Source organism: Lissotriton helveticus, chromosome 3_1 (genome assembly GCF_964261635.1).
Source record: "Lissotriton helveticus chromosome 3_1, aLisHel1.1, whole genome shotgun sequence".
Taxonomy (NCBI): domain Eukaryota; kingdom Metazoa; phylum Chordata; class Amphibia; order Caudata; family Salamandridae; genus Lissotriton; species Lissotriton helveticus.
In genome coordinates, this window is record NC_136061.1 from 1,806,897,311 (window position 1) to 1,806,910,517 (window position 13,207).

The following is a 13,207-nucleotide window of genomic DNA, read 5'->3' on the forward strand; positions in this document are numbered from 1 at the left end:
CCTGGAGTTAAAACGGACTGCGACAGGTGTGCCTCATTGGCAGGGGGAGGGGCGGGCCACGCAAACTCTTTCATCAGAGGCAGCAGGAACAGAATACTGATGAGGGCTCCCGGTGTCGGGTACCGAAGAAGGCTTCACGCCGAAATGCATCTGCCGCAACTGGGACTGCCTTTGTGTCAATAAAACCCGTCTTACCTGCTCTCCTGGGCTCCTGCTTCTTTTCTTGTGGAGGAAGGCTGTTGTTCATATTTCTTGTGTCTGCCAGTGGCACAATTCAGGAGTCCCGCCACGCTTGGGTTCTGGATAACTGCTGGCTTCCGCCTCACGGCATTCACGTCTTCCCGGGAGGGATAATCCAGTTCCCGCTTTGCTAACAGAGGACCCGCGCAGTGAGGTACTTTACCTCGATTTGGACATTGTGCTGACAGCATATTTGATCCCTGCACATTGGATCTTCTGGGTGCGAGGCTGTGGCGTATTGGGGAGCAGGGGGATGGACTTGTTGGCAAGACGGCAGGGAAAGGCTCAGTCATCGTGTCCTGCTATGTGACCGCGGTGGGGATTTCTTCACTCCCTCCCTATCTCACGGACCCGAATTGCTGCTACCACATGGCCTTTTGGGAGTTGCAGTCCCTGGAGTTAAAACGGACTGCGACAGGTGTGCCTCATTGGCAGGGGGAGGGGCGGGCCACGCAAACTCTTTCATCAGAGGCAGCAGGAACAGAATACTGATGAGGGCTCCCGGTGTCGGGTACCGAAGAAGGCTTCACGCCGAAATGCATCTGCCGCAACTGGGACTGCCTTTGTGTCAATAAAACCCGTCTTACCTGCTCTCCTGGGCTCCTGCTTCTTTTCTTGTGGAGGAAGGCTGTTGTTCATATATATATATATATATACATTCTTTTTTGCCAAAGGCATTTTCTCGCGCACTCCTGGCTCCTTTCAATAACGACCAGCGATCCCATACAGTGCAAGTTATTTTATTTCATAACAGCTTCACCAGCAGCACATTCTCTACGTGTTTCGGTCTCGCAGAGACCTTGATCACGAGACTGATATGATATAGAAATCTGATTAACATTTGCAAATTCACTTTGCCTAGACCCCCTTTTTTCCACCCTGGAAAAGTTTTACTTCTGCCCTTGTCAACTTTTTCCAAATGTTTTCCACATGTTAGTTTGTGAGTATGCTCAAACACAAAAGGAATTTTATACATGAAACCACCACTTCCTGACTAAATTTAGTCCCTGTAAGTAGATTTGCAGAGAGGTGGAAAAATCAAAGACTTGCTAGAATCCAAACCTTGGCATAATATCAAACTACCATAATAAGAGAGGCTAATACCAAAGCTCTGATATGAGAACACTGTCATAATTTGCTGGCTCATAGCATGCACCTAAAGGGACAAAATTATTTTTTCTAGGACAAGTGGATTTCGAAATCATCCTTTCCCTTGGGCAAGTAGATATTTTATAAATGTCCACAGCCCTCTCATACCATTGAGGTTTTATAGGAACAGCTGCTCTTGCTCTCCTAGCTTGTTCTATCTCAATATGTAAAGGTGGTTCTGGGACCCATATAAGGTCATCGTTCGCTCTGCCACTCTCCACCTGAGCAATAGAATGCACAGGTTAACTGGTAGGTAGCATCATGCTGGTTAAGAACATAGCTTTATTAACCAAGCGTGGGCCCAGAAGTCACTCTATTGAAGGTAGCTATTTAAATTCGCTTCACTGTCTGATAAGAAGCAAATGTATTGCATGTGATGACCTGTTCATCTAGAGAGCTGTCTAGCAGTATGCTGAAGAGCCCAGAGTCGGTATCCTCAAACACCATCACAGAGATTAAGGTTTACTTCTGTGAAGAGTTGAATCACAGTACAGAACATTTTCAATTAATGATCTTGGTTTTCCAAGGGAACCAGAAAATAGAAAGTATGGAACCAAACAATGAATGTTTCAGATGTTCTATTGACAGTGGTGAGTGGACAGTAATGCAGAAGTGCTTTGACTTCACTAAGGCACCTCTTTTCCAATTTTGAGATTTATTTGAGACTGTTGTAAATCTGTTACGTGTGCTTTCTTGGCTCATAACCAGGTGGTTAACAGTAGTTAAATCTTTCGGTCTGTTAGTCTCATATAACAGTGATCAAAAATTTTTTTTAAGTATTTTATTAAGTTTTCTCATAACACACATCACCCTTATTCAACAGGTCTATTTTTCGTTCATAGCACAGTATTGATTGCGGCGTACACCCCTCCAGTTCACCCATTTTAACCATATTTTCTCATACAGTTCGTATCATTTAGCACAATGTGGGGCTCTTTAACACGTTCCCAGGAAGGAAAGTGGCCAGCACTGCTAAATGTGTGGCTAGCATCTTTGACAGCGCATTGACTATCAACATTGTTGCCAGTTCATTTAAATTATCAGCTTTACTAACAATGATTTATTTGAGCATGGCTGCCTGTGTTCTAGCACCTGCAATCCCCTGCCCTATAATCCTGACAATCCGCATGGTCCTGCTTGCCCTCGTCTTGGTGCCGAGAGAAGAGCCTAATTGCAGGGGGCGCCAAACCTGTGGTCACCAAGCAGGCAGCCCACAGAGCTGGCTGGCACCGATTCTGTGCCTTTCTGAGCATTGTTTGGTGACAAGTCAGTGCTTAATTTGAGACGGTGGTGTCCGGTGATCGGTACCGGCACTTGTCAACACCTGCGCTAGTGCCAGTCTGCCACAAGGTGGAGCTGTCTGGTTAATTTAGAGATTACTGCAATAACCGATAATTATTACATCAATATAAATTAAAAATGGCTATCACGCGCCGCCCAAGCCATTCTTATAGCTGCGGGGTTTGAAATTGTCGCTGTTGAAGGAGTGTGATGGCTAGTAGTTGTGTTGATACTGTCAGTGGCAGAGCTGGCTGGGGCACTGTGGTGTGCGCTCTGCAGTGGCCTGCTGAAGAGGGCCCTGGCACTAATCTTTTTTTACAAATTAGGCACTGGCCGTGACATCAATAATATCAGCCTTGTTGACAGCATTAACAATTGTGGCATCAACATAAATAGTATTGTCGGCGTTATTGACAGCAGTGATGACAGCAACAGTGATATCAGCATCTTTAACGATATTGCTGACATTAGCAACACTGTTGTCAGGTATGTTAATGGTGAGATCTTTGTTAACAGTATTATTACTGTATTGTCTTTTTTATAGGTATTGTCAGTATAATCAGCTTGATTAACGTTATCCCCTCACTGTCCGCATTATTAGCTGTTTTTTCAGCATTACTAATAGTGGGCTCCTTCTATCTCAGAGACGGCTCTGCCTCTGCCACCTACTTCTGCCCCACACCCACAGGCGGGGATGAAGCCCCTGATGGATCTGCACAAGAGGAGTGGGTCCCGTTCCAAAAGCTGCATCCGGGGAAAAAGGAATTTCATCTCCGAAACCCTCAGGTTTGTAAAAATAAAATGTACTGAAAGTAGCGTAAGGTGTCCGTGCAGTATGCAACAGTGACAAGGGGCAAGGCGCAGTATAACTGGTAAGTGGAGTGCCTGGAGTTGCCTCATAGTGGGTAGGGTACAGGCAAAACATCTAGAGCAACATTGGTTTAGACCATAGGTACTCGCAAAGATTTTCCCAGGTTCCAGAAGATTTGGTCAGGATTTGACCGAGGGTCGCATTGATTCCAGCCAGGGTGGCGGTCGGCAGTAAGGTGGGTGTAGGGGAAGCAAAGCGTATACATCTAGTAGCTTAGTTGTACTGTGTGAAACTAGAAAACCTGGGATTAAACCTGACTTCCCCACTTAAATACATTTTGTGATTCTAACCAATTGTTTTCTTTCACTTTCCCTACTTTTTTTTCATTATCACATATAGAAAGACATCAAAATACATGACTTAAGGATTTGCTCCTTACAAAACCTTCTCTTGTGTTTGATTGAATAAACTATAATGTTGTTCATGTATAATTGGAACCCAGGCCACCCAAAGAGTGCATAATAACAGACTTGTCTCTTGGTTCACTCTTCACATTGTTGTCAGGGTGGGGGGAAATAATGCTTCAAAATTCATGTCTCAAAATTATAACTTAAAAAAAAAATACTTCTCAATGCACTGATATAATATGATGTATTAAGGTGAAACGGTACTGCATGTTAATGAAGGACACTTTGAATTTTGAAGAGATTTCATATTTTTTACACTTTTGCTGCAAGATGTCTTTAAGAATCAAAGTGTTCCTAAAGTTAAACAGTGCAGGACAGCCTTGTTACTTCCTTTCTTTAACTGCAATTACTCTTTAAATAAATGCATGGCTGTGTATTTAACATCTCCTTGATGTTAGTTGAGTAAAAAGCAGCCCAGTGTTGCTGTTGAAGAGGAGGCTGCATGCAAAGGTCAGGAGGGCCGCACTTGGACTCTCACTTCCTTGAAACATCTGCAAGTATCACTACGACAGCTGGTGAGGACATGGAACATCTGCACGAGTCACAGAGGGTGTTAAAGAAGGGAAATATGGAAGGCGTGGACACGTTTTTCAAAGACAGGTAGTCTTGAAAGGTGTACTTCGAATGCTCGGATGTGCCACTGGATTGTGGGGACAGATGCACATTTGAGTGACTGGAAGTGTCTCTGAGTGGTACGTAGTGAAGGCACAAGCAGTGTCCGGATGTGACATGGATTAGTTTGTAGAGAAGGACTGTGGGAGGCAGGGGGTGGTGAAGAGTGAAATCCCCTGCAGTATGCAGAGATTTTGCTAAGGAAAAAAAGGGAAATAAGTGATGGGTTGCATGATTGAATCACTCTCAGCCACTGTTAATTACTCTGTCGCATTCCAGTCTATTGTGCTTTGTGTTCACCGTGCCACAACAACCATCGGCAAAGTCCTGTGACCCTCCTCGAACAGGAACAGTCCAGCCAGCACTGCCAGGTGGTGTCCTCTGCTGACCAGGAACACAAGTAATCCCAGACAGTTTCACAGGTCATCTCTTTTTTCACTCACTGTCCCACCACTTGTAGACTTTCCCATCACTTGGCCCTTGAATAAAGTATTTTGCCCTCATGTTTACTAAAATTTGGATTGTGGACAGGCATTGAGGTAATTGTCTTTTGGCTCATGTGTATTGCAGCATCATGGTATCTGTATTAGAACATGGTCAGTAGCAGCCTTATGAGACTCCAGGAATTGGAGAGATACATTGTTTCTGTTCTCTAATTCACTTCTACAATCATGCATTTGACCCATTTTAGACGGTTGTATAAAAGAAGCACATATGGCTGAACCACGCAGGCCTCTACAAAACGGTGCCAACGACGAATGCGTCTTAATCATGCATTCCTTTACCACGTATGCCTTTACCACACATGTCTTTACAATGAATGTCGTTGTAAAGGCATGTTTGCTAAAGAGATATGTGTGGTAAATGATCACTAACCCGATCCCCGTTTCTCGCACAAAGCCCTAAAATCCTATCCTCTCACCTCACCCCTCCCCCGCCCTGAGCCCTAAAACCAACCACACCCTGCTCTTAAAACTACTCTTTCCCCTCTTCTCACCCTTAAGCCTAAAAACCTGCCCCGTACCAAAAACTGTGCCGACACCAGCCCCCTAACCTGATCCCTAAAACTTAACCCACACTGCCCTTAAAACTACCCCTACCCCTTTCTCCCAACCTAGGGGGTAAAATCCTGCCCCCATTAAAAAAGAAAATACCCCACCCTGAGCTTTAAAAACAGCCCCCACACCTAACCCCCCCCCCCCGCCCCCACCAACCCCGGCCCTGGCCCTTAAAACTACTCAGACCCCCCAAGCCCTAAAACCCTGCCCCCTTCCAAAAATTACCCTGACCCCTTACCTTCCCTGAGCCTTAAAACTGACCAACCCGGCCCCACTTACCTGTCTGCGTCCGGAGCTTCCTGCTCTGACGCTTCCGCTTCCGATGCTTCCTCTTCCTTTTCCCGCCCATCAGGACACTAGACCGCTATCTGCCTTAACCACGCATATCCATGGTTAAGGCAGATTCGAGGTTCAGGAAAGTGTTATTACGCTCTTGGAGGGAAAAGGCACGCATGACTCAGCCCTCGCTATAAAGGCCATTTTCCTATTTTAGACTCTTAATTGTAGTTTTCCTTAATTTTTGGGACTGCATTTATTGTTTATAATGTCTTTATCTTACAGATGTTTTCCCCCATCAATAAACGTTCTGTACAACAGTGGGCCCTGTTAACAAAACAGCATAAGTGCAGGTGAAGATTTACATCTCTCTCTACGCCTAAACGTACTTTTACGTTCTTTTCCTATTCACCTACATTCACAGTAGCACTCCTGGAAAGCTATACCAAATGCAGGTGCATTAATGGAAATGTCATTTGAAAATTCCACGGGCTCCTAACAACACGGTGTGAATTTCTCTGCATAGTGTAGAATTCTACACAGGGGAATGGAGCCCCCATTTCAATTGCATGTGTTGTTTCCCAGTGGGGTAAACAGTTTTCACCATGGAGTGAACTCTTCCCTTATATACCAAGCAAAACCATGGGTGATACACTCCCCTTTCCATTGAGAAACCGGGGTTATTTCCTATTTCTGGGGTGGAAAGGGACCGGATCAAAGTTTGGCAAAGGCCAAAAACTTACATGTTTGTGGCCATTCTCAAACTTCCAACGCAAGCCACCCATTGGAACTCTCCCTTCCAACGCCTAGGAGTCTGCAATTTACTACTGCAAATTTCTCTGCACTAGTAGCTGAGAAATCTTCAGTAGTAAATGCATTTATGCATGCCAGGAATGCCTTAATGAATTCCTGACATGCATAAATTAGCATATTTTGGCCGTGAACCTGTGTTAATGGCCATAAATTCCCATGTGAGTAGGCCTCAAAATGTTTCTCACTCCACGGGTCTGGTGTCCCAAGCATGTTTCATACTTCTTGAACCTTAAGCTGGACCCATTTAGGTTCACTCTACTCCTGATGCATACAGCACCCTCCCCTTTTACCCACATAAAACAGGTTAGTGCTGGTTGTGCCTTGGATTACTTTGTGGCTTGTGAACTATGTTTCTTCTGAGTCCGTCAGCCTCACAGCAGAGGACTTCTGTGGAAGAGCTTTGCCTTCTGCCACCAGGACCTGAGATAGGTGATCAGGATTAGCTGCAGCCCAGGGTGCTCCCTTGTTCACCACTCCTGAAACCACTAAGGCCTGCTTGTCCTTCTGCCTGCCCACCTCTTATGACTTGTTGACACCCTGCCTTGTATCCTGGGCATCCAAGTCCAATCATCGCACATTCCACTTGAGAAAGGGACCCTTGGCTGCTGTAAAGGCCGCTCTCAGACCAAGCCTTTCACCAGGGAAGTATCACCACCAATTGTGCTACTGAGGCTGCTACAAATCTTGCCCTCCACCGGTCCTCTTCAGGGTTGTGTCCTGCTTTGGAGCGATCCCCCGCTATGGATGACTCTCTGATGCCACGCAGGCACCGGGCTGGCTGCCTCTGGTTCTCGTCCGCAGAGGGTAGCAACCCTCATTCTTCCAGCCAGCCAGAATCTGCTGGGATGAATGCTGCTCATGCAGTGTTTTTGCCTTCAGTCATCAGTCACCAGATAACTGAGAACAAGAACCGAGTGACTCTGCCCACCAGCTTTCCTTCCCAATCCGATCACAAATGTACTTACCTGGCCAGCTTAAAGCAAGCGTTTGCCTGATTCCACATCAAAATTTACTCCTTTAACTACTCTTCACATGCTTACTCCAGCTTCCAACAATTGCATAGGAGTTAATAATGTTGTAAATAATTGCTATTATTTCAACCTAATATAGCTGGACATTTCCTTCTTTATTTATTCTTGAATCTCGTGTGTGTGATATCCATTTGCTGAATGCTTTGAAATTGACAATATATTTGTATGTGCTCTACCCCCTTTGGAAAATATAGAAATCACAAGAACAGTCCTCTTACACAGCATGTAGAGCTGTTACAGGAGGTGGTAGCGAGCTGCTGCATGGAACCTATGGGTGGGTGACAGGTTAATGGAGTGGTGGCATGCATGGAATATCTGATAGTCACAGAGAGCATTGCTAGGACTAGAGGGACCAAGTGCGAGGTAGTGGGTGATGAGTGATGTGGCATATCTGGAGCTCGTGCAGTGGCATGGCAGGGAAGGGCATACGGAGTAATGTGGCATATCTGGAGCTCGTGCAGTGGCATGGCAGGGAAGGGCATACGGAGTAATGTGACATATCTGGAGCTCGTGCAGTGGCATGGCAGGGAAGGGCATACGGAGTAATGTGGCATATCTGGAGCTCGTGCAGTGGCATGGCAGGGAAGGGCATACGGAGTAATGTGACATATCTGGTGCTAGTGCAGTGGCATAGCAGAGAAGGGCATACGGAGTAATGTGGCATATCTGGAGCTCGTGCAGTGGCATGGCAGGGAAGGGCATACGGAGTAATGTAGCATATCTGGTGCTAGTGCAGTGGCATAGCAGAGAAGGGCATACGGAGTAATGTAGCATATCTGGAGCTCGTGCAGTGGCATGGCAGGGAAGGGCATACGGAGTAATGTAGCATATCTGGAGCTCGTGCAGTGGCATAGCAGAGAAGGGCATACGGAGTAATGTAGCATATCTGGTGCTAGTGCAGTGGCATGGCAGGGAAGGGCATACGGAGTAATGTGGCATATCTGGTGCTCGTGCAGTGGCATGGCAGGGAAGGGCATACGGAGTAATGTAGCATATCTGGTGCTAGTGCAGTGGCATAGCAGAGAAGGGCATACGGAGTAATGTAGCATATCTGGAGCTCGTGCAGTGGCATGGCAGGGAAGGGCATACGGAGTAATGTAGCATATCTGGAGCTCGTGCAGTGGCATAGCAGAGAAGGGCATACGGAGTAATGTGGCATATCTGGAGCTCGTGCAGTGGCATGGCAGGGAAGGGCATACAGAGTAATGTAGCATATCTGGTGCTAGTGCAGTGGCATAGCAGAGAAGGGCATACGGAGTAATGTAGCATATCTGGAGCTCGTGCAGTGGCATGGCAGGGAAGGGCATACGGAGTAATGTGGCATATCTGGAGCTCGTGCAGTGGCATGGCAGGGAAGGGCATACGGAGTAATGTGGCATATCTGGTGCTAGTGCAGTGGCATGGCAGGGAAGGGCATACGGAGTAATGTGGCATATCTGGTGCTCGTGCAGTGGCATGGCAGGGAAGGGCATACGGAGTAATGTGGCATATCTGGTGCTAGTGCAGTGGCATAGCAGAGAAGGGCATACGGAGTAATGTGGCATATCTGGAGCTCGTGCAGTGGCATAGCAGAGAAGGGCATACGGAGTAATGTGGCATATCTGGAGCTCGTGCAGTGGCATGGCAGGGAAGGGCATACGGAGTAATGTGGCATATCTGGAGCTCGTGCAGTGGCATGGCAGGGAAGGGCATACGGAGTAATGTAGCATATCTGGTGCTAGTGCAGTGGCATAGCAGAGAAGGGCATACGGAGTAATGTAGCATATCTGGAGCTCGTGCAGTGGCATGGCAGGGAAGGGCATACGGAGTAATGTGGCATATCTGGTGCTAGTGCAGTGGCATAGCAGAGAAGGGCATACGGAGTAATGTAGCATATCTGGAGCTCGTGCAGTGGCATGGCAGGGAAGGGCATACGGAGTAATGTGGCATGTCTGGAGCTCGTGCAGTGGCATGGCAGGGAAGGGCATACGGAGTAATGTAGCATATCTGGTGCTAGTGCAGTGGCATGGCAGGGAAGGGCATACGGAGTAATGTGGCATATCTGGTGCTAGTGCAGTGGCATGGCAGGGAAGGGCATACGGAGTAATGTGGCATATCTGGTGCTCGTGCAGTGGCATGGCAGGGAAGGGCATACGGAGTAATGTGGCATATCTGGTGCTAGTGCAGTGGCATGGCAGGGAAGGGCATACGGAGTAATGTGACATATCTGGTGCTAGTGCAGTGGCATGGCAGGGAAGGGCATACGGAGTAATGTAGCATATCTGGTGCTCGTGCAGTGGCATGGCAGGGAAGGGCATACGGAGTAATGTGGCATATCTGGAGCTGGTGCAGTGGCAAAGTAGGGAAGGGGAATACGGAGTAATATGACTTATCTGGCGTAGTGGCATGGCATGGAAGGCGCATGTGGAGTAATGTGGCATATCTGGAGCTCGTGCAGTGGCATGACAGGGAAGGGCATACGGAGTAATGTGGCATATCTGGAGCTCGTGCAGTGGCATGGCAGGAAAGGGCATACAGAGTAATGTGGCATATCTGGTGCTAGTGCAGTGGCATGGCAGGGAAGGGCATACGGAGTAATGTGGCCTATCTGGAGCTCGTGCAGTGGCATGGCAGGGAAGGGCATACGGAGTAATGTGGCATATCTGGTGCTCGTGCAGTGGCATGGCAGGGAAGGGCATACGGAGTAATGTGGCATATCTGGTGCTAGTGCAGTGGCATGGCAGGGAAGGGCATACGGAGTAATGTGACATATCTGGTGCTAGTGCAGTGGCATGGCAGGGAAGGGCATACGGAGTAATGTAGCATATCTGGTGCTAGTGCAGTGGCATGGCAGGGAAGGGCATACGGAGTAATGTGGCATATCTGGAGCTGGTGCAGTGGCAAAGTAGGGAAGGGGAATACGGAGTAATATGACTTATCTGGCGTAGTGGCATGGCATGGAAGGCGCATGTGGAGTAATGTGGCATATCTGGAGCTCGTGCAGTGGCATGACAGGGAAGGGCATACGGAGTAATGTGGCATATCTGGAGCTCGTGCAGTGGCATGGCAGGAAAGGGCATACAGAGTAATGTGGCATATCTGGTGCTAGTGCAGTGGCATGGCAGGGAAGGGCATACGGAGTAATGTGGCATATCTGGAGCTCGTGCAGTGGCATGGCAGGGAAGGGCATACGGAGTAATGTGGCATATCTGGAGCTCGTGCAGTGGCATGGCAGGGAAGGGCATACGGAGTAATGTGGCATATCTGGAGCTCGTGCAGTGGCATGACAGGGAAGGGCATACGGAGTAATGTGACATATCTGGTGCTAGTGCAGTGGCATGGCAGGGAAGGGCATACGGAGTAATGTAGCATATCTGGAGCTCGTGCAGTGGCATGGCAGGGAAGGGCATACGGAGTAATGTGGCATATCTGGTGCTAGTGCAGTGGCATGGCAGGGAAGGGCATACGGAGTAATGTGGCATATCTGGTGCTAGTGCAGTGGCATAGCAGAGAAGGGCATACGGAGTAATGTAGCATATCTGGTGCTAGTGCAGTGGCATGGCAGGGAAGGGCATACGGAGTAATGTGGCATATCTGGTGCTAGTGCAGTGGCATGGCAGGGAAGGGCATACGGAGTAATGTGGCATATCTGGAGCTGGTGCAGTGGCAAAGTAGGGAAGGGGAATACGGAGTAATATGACTTATCTGGCGTAGTGGCATGGCATGGAAGGCGCATGTGGAGTAATGTGGCATATCTGGAGCTCGTGCAGTGGCATGACAGGGAAGGGCATACGGAGTAATGTGGCATATCTGGAGCTCGTGCAGTGGCATGGCAGGAAAGGGCATACAGAGTAATGTGGCATATCTGGTGCTAGTGCAGTGGCATGGCAGGGAAGGGCATACGGAGTAATGTGGCATATCTGGTGCTAGTGCAGTGGCATGGCAGGGAAGGGCATACGGAGTAATGTGGCATATCTGGAGCTCGTGCAGTGGCATAGCAGAGAAGGGCATACGGAGTAATGTGGCATATCTGGAGCTCGTGCAGTGGCATGGCAGGGAAGGGCATACGGAGTAATGTGGCATATCTGGCGCAGTGGCCTAGTAGGGAAGGTGGATAGGGAGTGCCCATATGCCTCAGTATCATACACATTATAGCTTTGGGGGGGGCAGAGGGGTATTTCGGGCAAAGGTGTCATTGACTGAGCGCAAGGTGCCGCAGGTTGGCTGCAGTCACCCATTACAGCAGGGACTTATCACAAGGTCCTCATCTGAAGAAGACAGTCATGCCGCTGCACTTTGTCATTACATTTCTACATTTGTTGCTTACAGCTTCATCAGAGAGCCAACGAGTGCATACGAGCTCTCCAGCTGCTTGTGGAAATTAACAGTGGCACCAGTGTCACCAACATCCTGCAGCCCAGCGTTGACCTCTCAGTCTTGAAGGTATCTCAAATCGCATCATGCAGAATCTGCAAAATGAGATCAGCTAGAGCTGGGTGGATGCACTGACTTGTAAGGACAGGGTGGGTGTGATGCAGAACCTACAACACACAGAAACAGCAACTGGCTGAGGTGTAGGAACAGGAACCGAGTGGAAGCAGGGGCTGCAAAGGAAATAGCTGTGGGTGAATCGGGGGACATGTAGAAGCAGAGACAAAAGTACTACACACAGAGACGTGTCTGAGGTTACACAGAGGCAGTAATAGCACTGATGAGCGTGGTAGGAATTTAGGACATGCAGTGGTTGAAGGTGCGAGCATGTTGAGCTGAAATCCAAGGGAATATATCAGGGGGACCGTGAAAACTATAGGTACAGTCGTAGTTACAAATGGACTGTGTCAATGCAATCGGACCAGTTGAGTGAGCTAAACAGAAGCGTGCAGAGCCGATGGGGACCAGGAAGCAGATGGAGATTGTACAGCTATGTTTTTCCCGACTGTGGGGAATTTCTTATGGAAAGTTATGGCATTGGAAACAAACTTGTGTTGTCAATGGTCTTCACAGGAAATGGTTGACCTGAGTAAAGTTGCCGTCATGGGTCATTCCTTTGGAGCAGCGACCGCTCTGCTGGCACTGGTTAAAGAACCCCGCTTCAGGTGAGCATTCTGAGGACATTCGATGCAAGAATACCGAAAATGATCCCAAAAAAGGTGAGAAGCTTGCTGGCCTAGGAAGTGTGCATGTGAGGCCCTGACCCCCTTCCTGGCCTGCCCCTTCCAGTGCACACCTCTCCCTTGACTCAGATGAATCTACCCACAGAACATTATATCCTGTGTGGGTTTCTCAATATCAACTATATCCGTTTCTTTCTTCCATCACGAAATACTTTTTGCTTTTAAGCCAAAAGAAGCATGTTTTTCAGTACTGGGCAGAATTTCCAATATTGCATGTGACTGTGGCCAATGAATACACAATCTTTGGAATGCAGTTTCAATTACCTGGATCTCTGTCACTTTGTGAGTTGCAAACTTTGGCCCGTGCTTTTTTGGA

At 48.0% G+C, this 13,207-nt stretch overlaps 1 protein-coding gene across 1 annotated transcript in view; it reads left to right on the forward strand.

The window, feature by feature from the left end:
* Positions 1-13,207, forward strand: part of PAFAH2 (platelet activating factor acetylhydrolase 2) — a 124,222-nt gene that overhangs the window by 59,102 nt on the left and 51,913 nt on the right. Inside the window, exons 7-9 of the mRNA XM_078682693.1 lie at positions 3,315-3,456; positions 12,047-12,160; positions 12,722-12,813. Of these exons, the coding sequence (XP_078538819.1) occupies positions 3,315-3,456; positions 12,047-12,160; positions 12,722-12,813 (348 nt within the window). The remainder of the gene's footprint in view (positions 1-3,314; positions 3,457-12,046; positions 12,161-12,721; positions 12,814-13,207) is intronic.